The following is a 12,396-nucleotide window of genomic DNA, read 5'->3' on the forward strand; positions in this document are numbered from 1 at the left end:
CATGCGGCCACCGGTCACGTTGCCGGTCCCTTATTTCCACTGCCATTTATTGTGGACGAGGGGCGAGAGAAACCGGAGCGCAAACCGTCACGGCCGGGGCGTTCTGCGGAGCGTCATTCTGTCACGTCATTCACGTCAAATTCCAAGCGAGCCGTTTGAATTAGGTACAACTACTGAACTTAGTAACAAACCCAACAACGAGGCGAGGAGAAGCGCGTAGCAAACTGCAATCTGAAGCACAAATTAAGTCCGTGATTCAGATCCGGAACGCACGTGTCGAGCCGTCAGAGCCCCGGGCCGGCCCTAACGAGACCCAGCCTCGCTAACGAGCGCCAGGTGCCGCAGGGCCGCGCCCGCCCGCGCACAGCCGCGCCTCGTCGGGAGCTCGGGGGCGGAGCCCGCCGCAAAGCTTCTTAAGCTCCGCCGGAGGCGGCTGGGAGGCACGAGGAGCTTCGCGGAGATCCTCCGCCGCGAGAGCCGGTTCCGTTCCTTCATGCTGCCGGGGCCGAAAAGCTATGCCAGGGGCTGCTTTTAGAAGGAAACGTTGGGATTCTACGTAACGTTCTCTGTTGTTTTGTTTCAGGTTATAGCGAGACCGCGCGCATTGAGGATCAGCCCGACCCGGTGAGAAGTTCCGGAGGTAGCGAGACGAGGGAGGCGGCGAGCCGTCCGGCTGCCCTTACCGCCGTTTAGGGGGCCGGCGTAGGACTGCCGCTGGGCTCTGCCAGCTTTTCAGAGCCGGGGTACCGTCGCCGCCCGGTTTCCATCGCACCTTCGGGAGGTGCCGCCGCTCGCTTCCTCGAGTCCCGAGGCGGCGTTCTCAGCCGCGTCGGGCTTTTGGGCGGTCGCTTCGGTTCCTTCCGCCGTCATCGGCGGGAGCGAGCGGGACGGGGCCGTACTGTTCCAGCCTTTGTGCTGGTGAGGGTGACACGCGACGCGAAGGTTTGCTAACACTTAAGTTTACGTTTTCGCAGGCGGACCGAGGGCCGCGGCGGAGCCTCTTGTCGGCCCAATCCGGCGAGCGTTCGGGGTGCCAGGTAAGCGCTCTGCGCTCGGGGTTTGCGTAGCGCCGCTGCTCGGCTACCTCAATTTCTTAGGCTCGGCACGGTGCCGTTGCCAGGCTCTTGCACAGCTTTTTAGAAGGATCGGCTCTGGGCCGCCGCGGTCCCCGCGGAGGGTTTCGAAGGCACTTCAGCACATCCCGCGTCCAGTGTTAGCAGCGAGTAGGACGGGACCGTGCGTGCCCTCCTTCCTCTCCTCCAGTTAAGCGTAACTTCAGGAATACTATTCGTGGCAGCTCGTGTGGCTGGCGATGTTCTTTTCAGGACAGACAGACGCAGCGGTTCACGCGAGGAAGCCGAACGGACCGTACTGCGCCCGGGGGCGAGCGGAGGAGCGCTCGGCAGCGGGTAATGCGGCAAACGTCCTAGGGGCGTCTGTTACAGAGCGGGTCGAGAAAGTCAGTAAGACCTTCTTCACGCAGCTGGAGTTGGCCTCACCGTTGCGGGGAAGAACCGTACGACAGGAGCGGCACCCGAAGACTGCGCGGTCCCGGCGGGGGAGAGGTACCGCGGGCCGGCCGCGCGCCCTCGTGGCCGATGTTATCCCGGGGTGAGTTAAAAGGAGCGCGGGCGGCAGGGCGAGGGAGGGGTCCGTCCTTCTTCCACGTGCCCCGGCGGGGCCGTATCTGCTTCTGGACTCTGCAGGTCGAGGAAGACGGGACGTTTGCGGAGTCTGGCAGAGAGCGGTGAAGACGATGGGGGTGCGGGAGCATTGTCTTTCTGAGGAACGGATGAGAGATCAACGACTGCCTAGCGTCCTTCTCTGGGAGTACGGTGATCTCCAGAGAGCCCTTTTCAGTCCTACAGCTCTGGTTCTGATCTTGCTGTGGGGTGAGGGCAGCGGTGAAGCCGTTTTTGCTGGCGATTGGCCTGAATATGCGAGTGGTTTCTTCAGCATTGGAATGAAAGATGTGAGCCTTCAAACCTGAGTGTTGTCTGCTTTGGTGTGGGGCCTCCCACCCGGGTGGCCCCTCGGTGCCCTTCCTGCATGTTTAGGGCTGGAGAAGGGTGCTATGGAGGGATGGACTGAGGTGAGTTGTGTCCTTTTATGTCTGACCTGTATTCCTGGGATGGAATTGAAGGGTAGGACTGGGTGCTAACAGACAAAAGCCCCTTCTGTTTGGGTCCTTGCTTGAGGTGAAGCTTCACTGTGCTTTCCTTTCAGCCTGGTGGTGTGTGGCAGGTCCTCTCCTGGAGGGATGGAATTGATGGAGGGGGAGAGGTGAGAAGTTCTGCCTGTCCTCCCGTGTGGGGAATCTGGAGTCCGTGGTTCTATTTCCTGTACTGGGGTAACCTGTTGTCTGCCTTGGTGAGTTCCAACACTGCAGAGCTCTTTTTTTCTTCAGGTCCTGATGCAGCTGGTGTTCTGGGAGGATATTCAACATCCTCGGTTGGTAGCTGGGCTCCTGTGAAACTGCAGAGGTGGAAGCAGAGAAGCTGTCTCGAGAGGTAAGCCTTGGGTGTTGCTGCGTGCCCTGTAGGTTGTGTGTTAGCTGTAGCAAACCCCGCCTCCCCCCACTGGATTCTTTGAGTGCTGATATAAGTTGCGGTTTCTCTGGAGGTACAGATTGTAATTTTGTATCAGTGTGGTTTATTGGCCAGTGAGGTTAAGGTGGACCTGAGTTGTGGTCTGTGTCACTTGGTTTATTTGCTCTTTGTTTGTGGTGGCTTATTTGTGGTCTTCACTTGGTTTACTTTTTTGTGGCTGTAGTAGTTTTGCTTATTTTTCTGTGAAGTGATGGTGAGTTGTTACTGAGGTTTTTTGTTTTTTTTTTTTGTGGTTATAATTCTACCTCTAATTGTGTCATTGTGTTTTAGATGGCTTATGTTGATGCAGAGATGAGTTGTGGTCTGCCAGTTGCCTTTTTTTTGTGGTGCTTTGACTGGCTCTAATTGTGTAAGCAAGCTTGAAATGAAGGTGCCTTATGTGGTGGTGTGACTTTGGCTTTAATTGTGTATTCATAATTGTGTATTCATATTTGAGATTGAGGTGGCTTATGTGGATGGACTTGTGGTCTTCACTTGGTTTACTTGACTTTTTTTTCTGGTGGTAGTAGTTTTGCTTATTTGTGGTTATATAATGCTAGCTCTAATTGTGTATTCATGCTTGAGATGAGTTTTATGTTACTCTTGTTTATTTGTGTGCCTGTTTGTTTTTTGAGTGCTAGAGTCCAGGGTTTGTACTATCTCTGAAGATAGTACAAACTTTTTTTTTTGGGTGGTGGGTAGGGTGCACTGGTTGGCATTGGAAACTTTTTGGGAGAGGGGAGCCCTGCTGAGCCATAGGAGGTTCACCCTGCATGGAAGAGCCCTACCTGGCTATAGGGGCTCCCCTGAGTGGTGGTCTGAGGGGATACCCTACCTGGGTGCTGGAGTGGCTCCTGTGTGATAATGATCCTTCTAGGCTGGAAGGGAGGTGGAAGCCAGTGAAGCCAGCTCTTCTTGGCCCTGTGTTCTGCCTGAAGGTAAAGTACAGTTCACTTTATCTCTTGGGTAAAGTGTGTTTGAATGAAGCCTTTGTCTGGGGCTTAAGTTACTCTGCGCAGTCACTTAACGCGCGCTACAGAGTGTAGAGGGTTTTACCTTCTGAAAGGGCTTGGGTAAGCAGCTGGAGGTGAAATGTTCCTGTAGTGAGTGTCCATCCAAGTATGTCCTGTATACACTAGGGCTGTTTTGCAGTACCTGCAACCTCAACAGACAGTCAAAAAGGAGTAATGTAGGTGCTCTTGGTGACCTTTGCCAATTATTCATGGGGGGAAAAAGTGTAATAGGAAACTAACAAATGAAAATCTTAGCTTTTACTTTCACAGAAATGCAGGAAACTATCTCCTTATGGGGATAAGGCTTTACTTCGTTTGTATTTAAGGCAATGCCTCAACATGCCTACTTACTAACTCAATTTGGTGCAACTTAAATTGTATGTTTTAAAATTAGTAAAATAGGCTTTTTTATAGGCCTGCCTTTCACTTTATCACCTTGCTGAAGCAAAACTGTGTAGGAGGACTTGTAACCGACTCTGTTTGCATTTCAAGGTATGTCCCAAAGATATTGGTAGCAACCATGTTTACTTCTGTGGGGTGGGAAGCAAGTGATGCATCAGTTTTGCAGAGGAATGATTAGCTCAGTACGGTTACTTTTTTTATAAAGACTGTTCTGACTAAGGCAGAAGTGCTCTGTGGTACACGTAGCCATGAGCACGCCAACGTGTCTTCAACGTAACTGAAAAAAATCTTACCACAAAGAAAGGGATGTACCTGCTCTTCATGTGCTCCTGCCTTATTCCCTTGCCGCATATGTTAGCTTATTAATCACGGGGAACAGGGAAGGGGAGAAAAAGTTCCCCTCTTGCGATCGGCCACTTGGGTGTTCTGTAAAAGATTCAAAAGCAAGACTTGATTACAAATTCTACTTATCTACTTCAAAGCCACAATTCATCAGACTTGCTTTACTCGCTGACTGGAATCATAAGTATGTTTCCAGTGTTTGTATTGTTACAGCTGAATTTCAGAATATCAGTGTTTCTCAAATTTGGTAGAGTCTTACTGAGCTTGAAGGCAGGTGTGCTGTCTCAAAAATAGAGTGGCATTGAGTGTCTTGCAATAAAACCTTGTTTCCTTTCTATAAAGTCAGCTCACTGAAACTTATCTGGTTTCTTGCTAGGTAACTCCAACTAACGTTTCTTGGTGAAGGCCTTTGTGTCAAATCTTAGTAAGTTAGCTTCTGCAAACCTTCATCCCATACTGAGTCCAAACTCTAATGCAAACAACATTGTCCTATTCCACATTTACCTTTTTACAAGAAGAAATGGAACTGCGTTTGGATTCTGCCATTGCATTAAATGTTGGTCCAGGCTCTCTGTATATGTGCATTCCTCCACTGGTGAATAGTAGAAAAGGTTTTCTTTTTTGGATTAACTCTTATGGAAAAATCAAGTAGGAGCCCTAATCTTAAATTTACATGGGCTCTGTGACAAAGAGTGTGTCCTTGTTCCTTTTTTGTTTATACATAGCACTGATTTCCACTCACACAGTGCATGATAAAACTCCAACCTTCTCCACTTACCATATTTCGGTGTTGTAATTGTACATGGTGAACTTGCTTATGCATTGACTCAGGTTGCTGTGCTGAAAAGATAAATCCCTCCCTGTAAGCCTGTACGGTACATGTCAAACTATGTTTTTTAATTTGAAAACAAAAATAAACTACAGTAACAATGTATGTTGCTTTGACTTCACTAACTTTGGTTTGCGGGTTCTTAAGTACTTGATGTGACAAAAAGCAGTGGTAGAAGGAAGAAAAGAGCAAGGTTTTAGATGGGGTCTCAAAAAACTTACTGCTTATGCTATGAGCTATTCATACTACTTAGGCACACTAACCTCAGATAAGTCAGGTGGAAGTGCTTACCCTTCCAACTATATTTCTAAGAGACAAGATCCTGTAAGCTATGTGAGCCTAGCAAAAAAGCACAAGAATGGGCCAAATGACTCCTGTAGAAGAAAGAATGAGCCTGGGGGATGGAAATGCTGGGGTGAAAGCCAGGCTGGCATGCTGTTACATAATGTTTTTTTTTTAACTGGAATTTAATAAAATCAAGTGATCAAGGAGGTAAGTGCGTGCATGAAGTCCTTGTGTGACTTGCTGAACCCTCATCTCAGTTATTTATGGTGAGTTAGGATGCCAAATCTGAGGTTTTGCATATAAAAACTGCAGGCCCAGTTTGCACAATTCCAAGAAGGGGCAGTAATCTATCTTGTGAAAGGCATTTAATTACTGTGTACTTAAAAACAAACCACCTCCAAAGCCTGTCAAGAATTTCAGAAGTTTTTAGAAAAGTGGATTTATCTTTAAGATTTACCAGGCATCGTGAGAATAAATTTTTTTCCCTATTAAATGTCTTAGAATTAGACTGATGCTCTCCCATGAAGTTGGAAGTAACCATGCGCTCAGATAAGTGGCTGTTTAATGACATCACTGTGCCATCACAATGCCCCACGTGCTTTCTTCACTTTGCAAAGCAATTACCGTGTTCTCCAGGCAGCATTTATTGCTAACAGTAACTCTGTAGAATGTTAGCTTTTAAGAACAGAGCGCATTGCTAACAATTAAATAACCACCCGGGGAAAGAAGAGATATTTCAGCTCTTTGCTTTCCCACGTGCTTTTGCAGAACATTTGAGCTCTTTTAATTTCAAATTCAGAAGCCCTGTGTTGAAGTGCTTAAGTTCTCTGTGAGGTGTAAAGCCCCTCAGATTGCCAGTATTTTCTGTCTTCCACAGACTGCTCTAATTGTGATTCCAGGTGTATATCCTACAGGGGCAGAACCTAACATTCTATTCACATCATTCTCTGTGGCCCCCAGATAACTTCATGAACGGGCAACTGGCCAACTATGGAATGGGGGGAGCTAAAAATTGAATCTACTGAGAAAAGAAAGGAAATAAACATGTTTCACCGCTGTGCTAAAACTCACTCACTTGTACACGTTCCTTTTGTCTCTGTGTCGAAAGCAAACCTCTGCCTCTCTCCTCCAGTTTCGCAAAAGGCAAGGAGACTGAAGCGAGCACTCTGAATGGGGCTTTCCAAATGCTGACTTACCGTATCAGCTTAGTTCTCTATCAAGCTAAAGACAGTCAGATCTACATTTTTCCCCTGTCTAGAAGAATACCTCATCTACCTTCCCAGTAACTTATAGGAATTTTAACCAAGCGGAGAAAGCATTCACCTTTGGAGGACAAATCTTACCCTTTGAAGTGTCCTTAATCTCAATGAGGTGATTAAGTACAAACTGAGTGCCTACAAGTGCAAAGCCTGTCAGAAGTGGCCGCAGAGGGACCGGGTACCACCACACTTACCTGTCAAGACTTCACAGGGAATGAAAGATTCTCCCATAAGGAGAGAACTGCTCCTCTGAGCAATTGTTCTTAAATCCAGAACACACATAGAATCCTCAATACAATAAACAACAACAACAACACCTAAGTAGAAACTGAGTTCTGATATTAAAATCCCCTTCATTATGAAATCTACCAAAAAACCAAAATTCTAACACTCCTTGGCTCTTTTTTTCCCCACACCAAGAAGGAATAATGCCAGCCCAGCAGCGTTACTTCAGACGGGTTCCATTTCTGCAACATCGGATATGTTTCAGAGCTTTCAGTTACCTCACGCTGAGGAGGCTATGAAATTACTAGAGAAAATAATACAGCAGACCATGTGTGGAAGAAAAAAAATACATGTAGATTAGCAAATGCTGAGATAGAAAGAAGCAGAAGAGGAACTCTTTAAGGATGCCTTTCTGAGAGTGCTAGAGTTCTCCAGCCCCTGTGCTAGACAGCAAGCAGAGGGGGCACAAGACCAGGGTGTGACAGAGCAATCACCTTCTGGGGAAAAAACAAGGCAAAAGAAGGAAAACAAAATGAACAGGCTGAGGAAACAGGGACGTGTAACCTGGAAAGAATACATGGATGCTTTCCAGATGAGCGGAGATGAGTAAACTGACAGGCAGATGAAACTGAAGTTGGCACGAGACTTAACAAAAAGCAATTTCTTTGTGTCAGAAAGACAAAAGCCAAGGAAAGTGTACTCCCTCTGATAAGCGAGAAGGGAGAAAAGGCAAGGACAGACATAAGGAAGGCTGAGGTGCTCAGCGAGTCCTTCGCCTCAATCTTGGATGGCAGTCAGCCTTTCCGTATCTCTCAGGTCCCTAAACCTCTGGATGGTGAAGGGGGGACTTAATCCCTCCAGCCGTAAGAGAAGAACGAGTCCGAGCCCACCTGAAGAGACTGAATGCCTACAAGTCTATGAGGCACGATAACATGCACCCCAGGGTCCTGAGGGGACTGCCTGATGCAACTGCTGTGCTACTCTCCAGCATATTAGATAAGCCGGGGCTGTCAGGTAAGTCCCCGGTGACTGGAAGAATATCACAGCAAAGCAGATGAATGCCGAGCTGTAACCTCGATGAAGAACCATCACCTGTGCCACGTCCAAATGGACTGACACAACCAGGGGAGTATCCTGCACCGCTCTCGAATTGAGAACAACTTTACTGAGAACAACCTTACTGAGAACAACTGATTTTACAAGCTGTAAAAAAGAGCTCGCTGACAGACCGAGAGGCTTGGGCTCAGTCGGTTCAAACCAGCTCTCCTTCACAAGCCTACAGTAAACACGTGGAGAGGGTTGGTGATTTCCCAGTACCTACAGTACTGTGCAGCACGGGTGGTTTTCCAGAAGAGAAGCCTACGATGTCCACTGCAGCACATAAGGTGACTAAGCGTTCAACCCGCAATGAACTACTCCCGTTCTTTGGCTTTACTCTAATCTTTACACAATACAAACAATAAAAACAAACAAAAAAACCAAAATGCTACCACAAAAAGTTACCTAATACGTGTTCCCATGATTTTCGGTGTCTGCATTTCCAGGATGACCTTTGCCACCACCGAAATCCCAGGCAGAGTAAGGCGCAGTGGGAAACCCTCTGTTCCCTGTGTTGACAGCTCCCGCAGGTGCTTGAGCCTCTGCAGATCCCACTTGTGCTTGACAATGGCATCCACATAAATACAAACCTGAAAAAGCAGTGATTGCCTTTCACTGAGTGCTGTGATGCTGTCAAAGTAACTGCCCGAGCTTTAACGCACCACTGTTACTTTGACCTTTCATCCCTCTCCCTTTATGCTCTATTTCATCCTGCTTTGAGAATAGGAGCAGTAACTGCCCTCCACTGAAACTGCCCTTTTGTAAGGCTGGCATGGGGTGATAATAGCAGGGTGGGAAAGTCTTTGGTTAAAGCAGACAAGAATGAACTCAAATGCAGCAGACACAGAAAGGAAGGGAGCTGCTCAGCTTTAGAAGAGCTCAGGCAGGCAGGAATCTCTGGAAAGTGATGCCCTCACCTCCCCTGCCAACCCTTAAATGAGGTCTGGGAAGGGGTGGATCCTGGCTCCACCCCTGCAGGCCTCTCAGCTGCATTGATTGCACCTGAGCACCCCTGAATCTGCCCTGCTGAGCACCAGGTGCTCGATTACTGCTTCAGGCCGTGACTTAGTTTTTTCTCTACACCTCAGTGTATCAATTACAGATTTTCCAGACGCTTACTCCAACACTGCTGCTTCTGGTCACCTTGACTCTGAACTCCTTTTTATTGTCTGATCGACTGCAGATCTTGTCGCTGATAGGCTGGTATCTTTCTCCACATTAGACATAATGTTTTATCGCTGCCACTGATTTCAGCGCACAGAATCACGGTCGAGCTCATTTCTTGTTTAGCTAATGCAGCTAAAGAACATCTTACTATTGACATTAGATCTTATAGGTTGCACACTTTTGATAAAATGTATGGAGCATCTTCAGCTTCCGTAGACTGCCATCTTTCTTTTAGGTCCTTGTAGGATTTGTGACTCGAACATGTTAAAAAAAAATTGGGAGTGTCCGAGTCATACTGGCTATGCAGTTTCAGACCATCATCATCATTTATACCTCCCGTTACCATTTAGACATTTCGAATTTCAGAATCAGAGTCTGAATTCTTATCTTTTTAAAGTTGACTGAATTTTTACGTTTATTTCAATGCCGCAAATTACATCCCAAATGAAATTTCCAGGTGGATTAGTGCCACGAGGCCCAAAAAACTGAGGCATTTTTCGTTTCAGGGAACACTCGCAGTCACATTAGATATTCAAGTTACAATTACTGAATCTCGACAGCGTTTCATATCAAGGCTGCAGGGTGCTCGGCACTATCCGAAGCAAAATGCTGCTTTAAGTTGGAGGACTGAGCGTATGCTGAGAACTGAGTGTCCCTGTAAAAATATGCATGTCAAGTCAACTCAAGAAAATAAAAAGATTGCCTCCTGATAAATGAAAGACTTGGCTCCTGCAGAAAACCATTCAGTATTTAGATCTTTCAGCTCATCTACAATTGCCTTCGCATGCCCTGGCTACGTACGCTTGGCAGCGTCAATCCGGAACCCAGCCACACCAATGTCTGTGGGGTACTTCAGGTATTCTGCCATTCTGGAGTGCAAGCAGTTCTTCTCCAGGGCCAAATCAAGGAGATTAACAAAGTCGAGCAGCTTTCAAAGCTTACGTTAGGCTACTTGGGATCTCATTTTGTGCCCTTCATGTTTAGAAAGCAGAACGATAAAGAAATGCTACCACAGGGATCTGCCACACACAAAAGGTCGAACTATTACTTTCAGCAAGTAACAGAACAAAATATTACTATTTCCCCCTAAGTACCCATTCATCGTAAAAATCTCTCACGACTCAGAAACGATACAGGACAAGGAGGGAATAAGGAGGTTCCTGGTCAGTTTCGCCTGGGAAACATACATAGCTCTGGTGAATGCTTAAAGCGCCCTCTGGTTTGCTACGTTTTCCTAACGTAATGAAGCCACTGAGCCTTACCGGCAGGGAAACTGCTCCATGCCTTTCGTTACTCAAATAAGAAAATCAAGCGTCAGATAAATTTCCCAAAGCGGTAGGAATAATATATTTCGACCCAAACAGCGTCAGGCCTAGCGTTTAAGGCGAAGACTGAATGCAGGGTCTCATTCCTTTGAAATAAGGCTTGCGGCTGCTCCAGCTTCAGCGCGAGCAATAACAACGCAAGGGCCACGTGAAATCCCCAACGCGCTCGGAAGCTTCCAAACGGTTATTTTCCACGCTTCAAGACAGGTCGAGAAACAGCAGCCACCCCCCAGCTCCCCCGCGGTGCTTACCGGGCCGTACGGGACTCTGCCACGCGCTCCTGCCCGGCTCGCGGCGCCGCTCCCGGCAGCTGCGAGGCGCCGCCCCTCGCGCGACTCCGAGCGGCCGCAGCGCCGAGCGCGCCCCGCAGCCGTGCGCGTGCCTGAGGGGCTGCGCCGCGGCGGGAACGGGGTGGCGGCGGGAGCGTCTCAAGAGCGGGTCATCTGCGCGTTCTTTTTGTTCCTTTGTAATTTAAATGAAGTATTTCGGCTTTTCAGTCTCGCAGCGTCGTCCTTTTCTCCCGGTCCGGCGCTCCTCCCCGCAGGTAGGGCACGCGGCAGCGGCAAGGCTCGCGCAGCATGCTCGCACAAGCGGTTTATGCAAAGGCGCCCGAGACCGAGAACGTGACAGACTAAACCGTGTCCTGCTCAGGGACAGCGGAAGGCCACCGGGCGATCTGCCGCCAGGAGATCTAGGGAGCTACCCGAAATGTAATGTAAGTGCCCTTCGTGTACCGCACCGACTCGTCAGTCACACCCAGCACGTGGCCCCAGTCCCGCGGGCTGCTCCGCAAAGATGGGCTGTGACCCTGGGACGTGGTCCCGAGTAAACCGCGGTGGTAATTACAAAGGAGACCGGAATCATACAGCAAAAACTCATTCCGGTGCACTGGTACTGTTTGGTCTCTAAGACAAGTAAAAGCATTTACACTGAAATGCGATTGTCCTTGGGTTTACTTGCCATCTTACCCCGAGCTATTAAGACCCGAACATCAGACTTAAGGAAGTTCATACTGGTGCCTGTGAACGTACACCCCGAATCAAGTCAAACACGTTGTCCACAATGACAGCAAAGGTTGAGCAAAAGGTAAAAAAAAAACAAACAAGCCCTAAATCTCAAAGAATTGCAACAAAATATTTGTGTCTTGCTCCTCCTTCCTGTTCACAAACCTCATAACAACAGGAAAACGTAGCATTAAGAGAAAGGAAATGATTCATTAGAGATTTCAAAAGCAAACTAACATACATGTATCATGTAAGTCTTCTGACCACATTACGTAACATACGTGGAGTCTTTAAGATGAGGAAGTTTCTACTCTGCCTCAAATACTTTAGAAATGCTCTAGACACAGATCCGGAGTCCTGATGGTGGTACTGCTTCCTCCCCAGGCTTGGGAACTCTTGTGTGGGATGGAACGCAAAAAGGAACCTGGAACATCACAAAGGCGTGTTGCCAGCGTGAACAACCAGAACCTAGCAGTGCTTTCTTTTGACAACCGAATTGGAAGATGGTTAATGTGATAAGATCTCTGAGTATCTGAAAAAAAAACTCAGCGGGTATAGGCTGTATTAATTTTATATTTCAATAAATGAAAAATGATAATGTAATACTAAATCCACACACACACACACAAAAAGTCGCTGTTACCTCATTGAAGAGAGTGATGGAAAGAACGACAGAAAAGTAACAGTGACTAATAGTTCCGTTCTGAACTCTGTTCCTGCGTTGTGAGACACTGTTGGATTTTGGTCTGCTCAAAAACAAAAAAATGTACAAACAGAAAATCGACACAGGCAGTTGCTCATTTGATTGATTCTATGCATTCTATTTTGAATGATTCTGTGATTCTGTAATTCATATGGT

The 12,396-nt window shown here is 47.6% G+C and overlaps 1 protein-coding gene and 2 long non-coding RNA genes across 8 annotated transcripts; 2 read left to right on the plus strand and 1 right to left on the minus strand.

Annotated features, from left to right (window-relative positions):
- Nucleotides 1–1,510: 1,510 nt before the first annotated feature.
- Nucleotides 1,511–4,258, plus strand: LOC128072470 (uncharacterized). Of its 6 annotated transcripts, none has more exons than XM_052666306.1 (5): nt 1,511–1,611; nt 1,707–1,972; nt 2,227–2,510; nt 3,466–3,526; nt 4,016–4,258. In XM_052666306.1, exons 1-5 carry the CDS (start codon nt 1,599–1,601, stop codon nt 4,151–4,153), a joined length of 762 nt encoding a protein of 253 aa, XP_052522266.1. In that variant the 5' UTR covers nt 1,511–1,598; the 3' UTR covers nt 4,154–4,258. The 6 variants fall into 6 exon arrangements, 5 of the variants coding, with proteins under 5 accessions (XP_052522266.1, XP_052522268.1, XP_052522271.1 ...); XM_052666308.1 differs by having other exon boundaries at nt 4,094–4,258; XM_052666311.1 differs by having other exon boundaries at nt 3,474–3,526.
- LOC128072471 (uncharacterized) lies at nt 2,356–10,875 on the minus strand. Its single transcript, XR_008202268.1, has 5 exons — nt 10,785–10,875; nt 8,447–9,863; nt 4,297–4,429; nt 3,645–3,750; nt 2,356–2,475 (listed from the first exon to the last, which is right to left on the minus strand). It is a non-coding gene; the product is annotated as an uncharacterized LOC128072471 (long non-coding RNA).
- LOC128072472 (uncharacterized) lies at nt 4,426–5,243 on the plus strand. Its single transcript, XR_008202269.1, has 2 exons — nt 4,426–4,773; nt 4,864–5,243. It is a non-coding gene; the product is annotated as an uncharacterized LOC128072472 (long non-coding RNA).
- Nucleotides 10,876–12,396: the final 1,521 nt, after the last annotated feature.

The sequence above is a fragment of the Tympanuchus pallidicinctus genome, unplaced genomic scaffold (assembly GCF_026119805.1).
Source record: "Tympanuchus pallidicinctus isolate F22 unplaced genomic scaffold, pur_lepc_1.0 scaffold7, whole genome shotgun sequence".
NCBI classification, from domain to species: domain Eukaryota; kingdom Metazoa; phylum Chordata; class Aves; order Galliformes; family Phasianidae; genus Tympanuchus; species Tympanuchus pallidicinctus.

Coding starts and splice junctions, on each gene's coding strand:
- LOC128072470 (XM_052666306.1), top strand. Junction 2,511..3,465: donor CAGAGAAGCTGTCTCGAGAG/GTAAGCCTTGGG, acceptor TGATCCTTCTAG/GCTGGAAGGGAGGTGGAAGC. Junction 3,527..4,015: donor GCCCTGTGTTCTGCCTGAAG/GTAAAGTACAGT, acceptor GCTTTTTTATAG/GCCTGCCTTTCACTTTATCA.